General features: G+C 33.6%; 1 protein-coding gene across 1 annotated transcript; it reads right to left on the reverse strand.

Moving 5' to 3' along the window:
- Positions 1-254: 254 nt before the first annotated feature.
- On the reverse strand, positions 255-962 carry LOC137744233 (uncharacterized). The gene has a single exon (XM_068484094.1). It carries the CDS (start codon positions 960-962, stop codon positions 255-257), a length of 708 nt encoding a protein of 235 aa, XP_068340195.1.
- Positions 963-5,436: the final 4,474 nt, after the last annotated feature.

The following is a 5,436-nucleotide window of genomic DNA, read 5'->3' on the forward strand; positions in this document are numbered from 1 at the left end:
AATGTGCTCTTGCATTGTAGGATCAAATTCAGCAATCATTTCAATTACATTTAAAAAATTTCCATTATTCTCTTCATACAGCTTCTCATTGTCTCCACGAAATGCCAAAGTAACTTTTGCAAGTCTTTTCACAACAGCAATTATCCTCCATAACACTTGTCTCCAATGTTCTTTCTCTTTGCTGATTTGTTGTTGCACACTTTCATCAATTGTTTTACATTTTTGCAATCTTCTTTCCAATTCAATCCATTCACTCATGTAGTGAATGTGTTCTTGCTAGTTTCATGAGTTGTAAGCCTGTGACCAATATTCTTCCAATCTTTAAAACCCTCATTATCCAGATAAGTCTTGATTCCAATTTTCTTGAATAACATGCAACAAGAACAAAATACTGTATCCAAAGAACATGAGTACACTAGCCACTTCCTATCTTGCGTCTCCCCATTAGGCAATTTTCTAATGTAATGTACAGAAGAAAAATGCCTATCTGAATTATCTTTTAGAAATGCGACATCATCAACTCTTTTAGGACCTCTTTCCACTAACATGTCCCTAAGATTTTGATCAATCTTATCCCAATTCCCTGGATCATCAATATTCAAAGGAAAGACAATTTCATTATCTTTACCATTCTCATTAGCTTGATCATGTTCTTCAATGTCAGTCTCAATCAAAGGTTTATCTTCTTGCTCTTTACTACCATCATCAGATATAGGCTCACATCGCTCATCTTGCTCTTCGTTATTAGTCTCAGTCATGAATTCATCTTTTTCCCCATTATTGTCATGATTCCCTTGTTCCTCATTCACTAAATTGTCATCTTGTTTCTTGAAAAACTTACTAAGAGATCCAGCCTGAGACTTTATTAATGCTTCTTCCTTTTCCTTATTCCTTCTTTTTTGAGACCCAGAGAGATACTTTCTATTTCTGTTAGTGGGCTTACTATTTCTAATAGGAGGCATGATAATCAACTCTTTTTCAATCAGGAAATCATAAACCCACAATCAACAATCAACTCAATATTCCGTAAACAACAAATTGACAGAGAAACAAACTAAAATTCAAAATTCACCCACTACCCAACACAAAAATTTCATACAAATGACACAACACAAAACGAGGCGCATAAAAAATACGGTAAAATTCAGTATTGAAACTTTGAATTATCTTGAACCAAAAGTAGTTAGGAAGCAAAATTAACCAACCTTGTTAAGTGCATCCATAATCCAATTATCTTCTTGAAGGGATTTAACCACTTTGTTAAGTGCATCCACAAGTTCGAATTTTATAACTACAATATGGACACTTGACAAGTGAATACTCTGCATTAAAATAAACAATAAGCATTAAAATAAACCAATCTTAAACCCTAGAAAAATCGAAAATCCTAATTATATTTACAAACACTTACAAATTAAATTATAGAAAAAAAAAAAAAAAAGGCATAAGAGAATAGAAGCATTGATCAATGAGGTTACCTATCCTCTGCAGGTGGGAAAGAACTGATTCACTGCATTCGCAAGGCAGGACCGACAGGAGCAGAGTTACAGATTGCCTTGCTAGTTGCTGCGTTAAATCCCAAAGAAAAGGGTTAAATTGTTGCTGAAGCCCTGCACCCCACCCAAGACACTTTGTACACCAAGTTTCAACTTTCAAGACTATTATATGATTTTATACTTAAATATTTTATTAAATTCAAACTCTAAAAATATATTTATACATATTATATATATACACATACTTAAGAAATATTTTGGGCCTTCCGGCCCTTCCCGAGGCCAAAAGCTGCACAACAAGTTCCAAAAATTTTTTATTTATAATTTCATATTGAGATATTTTACTCAAACTACAAAATTATATATATATATATATATAATTATTATTGGCATTCCAAAATTCTAGTGGAGTACGTTCCAAACTTTCTATATTTAAAAAAATATATATACTTGTAAAAAGTGTAGGATGAGATTTTTAAAATGTAAATAACACTTATATATATATATATATATATATATATATATATATATATATATATATATATATATATATATATCATGGGGGCCCTAGGCGCCCGCCTACTCGGGCTACTCCCAGGACCGGCATGATGATAACACGCATTAAAATTGTGTTGGAAGGATACATCATATACTAGTTATATACCATCAATATACATGCCTGCCAATGCATTTAATATATTTCCTATATATGAAAGATATATTAAACAAATGACATGTATGGTACTACTGGTATGGCTATTTTGGTTCAAGCATGTTAAGGTGGTTTTTGCTTATATTGCTGTGAGCTTGGCTTATGATAAAATTGTAGCTTTTGGTTTGAACCAATTTTCTCAAGAGAATTGAATGGCATATTATGCTTAAAAACTAATTATGAGAGGTTAAACTTGTTTATAGCAACATCACAGAAGATTTGTCTACAATTTTGCTTTCCTCATTAGTCATTTAATTATATATGCATGATTAGTTAATTATGAAGAACTGAGGCATAACTTGTTGATTAACAACTGAGAGTGATAGAAAGCATTTAGCGGCAAGAACATTATACAAATGAATGAGGTTTATAGTAATCTATGTAACAATTCTCATTTGTGTTTTAACTATTTTTATGTAAGAATTAATTATGAGTTTGTCATGTGATTATATATATGCTTATGTAAATAAAGAAGTGGACATATAAATTTAAAAGGCATGAGGGATATCCAAAGAGTATTTTGGCAGGAATCCTTTTCCGTATTAGAACTTAGACATATATATATGAAAAGACTGTCAAGGGACTTGGGACGCTAGGCATATGGTAGCTGGGGCGGCACATGAGGAATTTGAAATTTTGTATTGCTGGACGTATAGATCCAGAAAGACAGGTAGTGCTTGCCTTGGGAAGGAAAGACTGTTTTCCAAGTTTGTTAAATTTTGCTTCAATGTTACGTATCATCCAATGATATGTAAAATAAATGGTTATAATTGAAAATAAATAGAATTAGGAGCCAATTTATGCAATGCATTAGTCATCTGTTAGGAGTCAATTTAAGAGGATTTTTAACGGATATATGATATTAAAATAAAATACTAAGTAAATGTATGACATTTAAATGTTTTAAAAATGCTATATAAGGTTGCAATTGAACACAACATATAATTTACACTTCCCTTTTTCTTGGCTTAGTCCAAATCGCTTTTTATCTGCTTTGTTTGCGGAGCTATTGTCTTGTCTTGTGCCTCAAGCAGAAATACGAGGAGGCCGCCCTTGACAAGAAAATGAATAAATAAAGAACAGAAAGAGAAAGCTACCGATCTTCAGCAATCATATTGGAAGAGTACTCGGATAGTACCATGTCTTGTCCTCAAGCGGAAATACGAGGAGGCCGCCTTTGACAAGAAAAGGAAAAAAAAAAAGGAAAGAGAAGGCCACCGATCTTCGTCAATCATGTTGGAAGAGAATGCTTGGAAAAGTTCCATGTGATTGTCTGAATGGAACACTGAACAGGGACTTGATGCTCAAATATTCAAGTTCGGATGCCTTTACTTATTATGAGGCAGATTCTCTGCCCTCTCCTGTTTGGATGTCTTTCCTATTATCTTCTATTTGTGCTGTCACGGTTAAACCACGTTAACATTTTATATTTCTATTATTTTTTGTCTTATTATCTCTATAAAAAAATCAATATAAAATGTTAACGTGATTTAACCGTGATCGTACAAAATAGGAGGGGATGAGAAGGGCATCCAAATAGAAGGGCAAACAATCTGCCTCCTTCCTTATTATGCTACAGACAGAAATGATGGGAAATACAGTCCAACTTCATTCTCTACTTAGGTTATGTCATTTCCTAGAAACTTAATTTGCTTAATTAAAGCTTGTGTGAAACTGATGGGAATGGGTCTGATTAATTGATTTGCACCTGCCAGATTAGTCAAGCTTGTTCAACAAGTTTGTTTTTCTTTTTTCTTTTTCTAATGCTTTTGGACTCTCCACCTGTAAGAAAATGAAAAGTCTTTAGGTCTACAAATAAAAAGATACAAATAACTTTCTCTAAAGGGGAATCTAATAGAAGATTTCATTACTCAAGCAAAATGCTCATAAAGTACAAATAGGTTTGTCGGTATGCATGGGGCAGCTCTGAGAAATCGTTGCCCGAGTAAAACCTCGTATGAAAGCTGTGTCTCAAATGAAATTATATTTGGACAAGACAAAAGACAATGTTACTTAAAGTTGGGATAACATATAGTATTTGATGTCCCATTTTCCCAACAACTCGGGATTTTAAAATTAATATTATGCTTGTTGTAATGAAAAAGAAATTTAAAATAAATATCCAGAAGGTTAGTACGCCAGCATATCGCAACTAGGAATCCAACCAGTCGATGACGAAACAAAGACCTCAGGCGGTGACGTGAAATAAATTATGATCAACCAAAACTAAAAGTAAACAGAAAATAAGATAGCGTGATGAAAAATGTTAAAGAGACTTTTTGAAAGTATGATTCTCTATAGATTTGACATTTCGACACTTTACATTTTAAATAAATTTATGTGCCGATACTATAAAACATTGTACCAAAACATGAGGTGGTAGAAAGTTTCACTTTTGAAAGAGTCTCCTTAGTATTTCTCTGAATCATATAATAAATCTTGATAATAACAGGTCCTTACTATTAACGATGGTGATAATGATTTTGGATCGGGTTATCATGATTTAAGGTCTCTTGCATTGAATAAGCAAGACATAGCATATGAAATGTACCACCTCACGACATTACAAGAAAAGTTAACAATAGCCACTACAATGGTTTATACAAAATGAGGTGGTTAAACCCTTAACAGTGACTAAGAGCAATTTTAGTGTGTAAAGGTTTCCCATGGTAATGAGCAATTGAATCCCCTCAAGTGAATAGTAATTGTCTTTAATAAATAGTAATTGCCTTTTGTATCTCCACCCCTAAACTGAATAGCCATGAAAATAGGTAATAAAATATTAGTATTTTTATTTTATAAAAAAAATATATTTTTTTTTGTAAATTTCGAATATAATTTTTAACCAATCTCGTCACACCACGTGTCATTATTCGAAAGTACAATTTTTATAAATAGATTACGATAAGATTTTTAACTAATTTCATCGCGCGATATGTGGCCTAGCGTCTGAAAATGTGTTGGAGACACGCCCCCATGCGAGCTTGTTAGCCACACACCTGACACAAATTATTTTACATCGTGCTGAGGTTAGCCTTGCGTCACTCTCTCCTCAAGCACTTAGGCCTTGGTGTCACATCCCGGCCTGGGGCGGACCACTTCTCGGGCCCGCTCCACCACAGTAGCACGATATTGTCCGCTTTGTGCTTACCATTCCCTCACGGTTTTGTTTTTGGGAACTCACGAGCAACTTCCCAGTGGGTCACCCATCATGGGATTGCTCTAGCC

The sequence above is a fragment of the Pyrus communis genome, chromosome 9 (genome assembly GCF_963583255.1).
Source record: "Pyrus communis chromosome 9, drPyrComm1.1, whole genome shotgun sequence".
NCBI classification, from domain to species: domain Eukaryota; kingdom Viridiplantae; phylum Streptophyta; class Magnoliopsida; order Rosales; family Rosaceae; genus Pyrus; species Pyrus communis.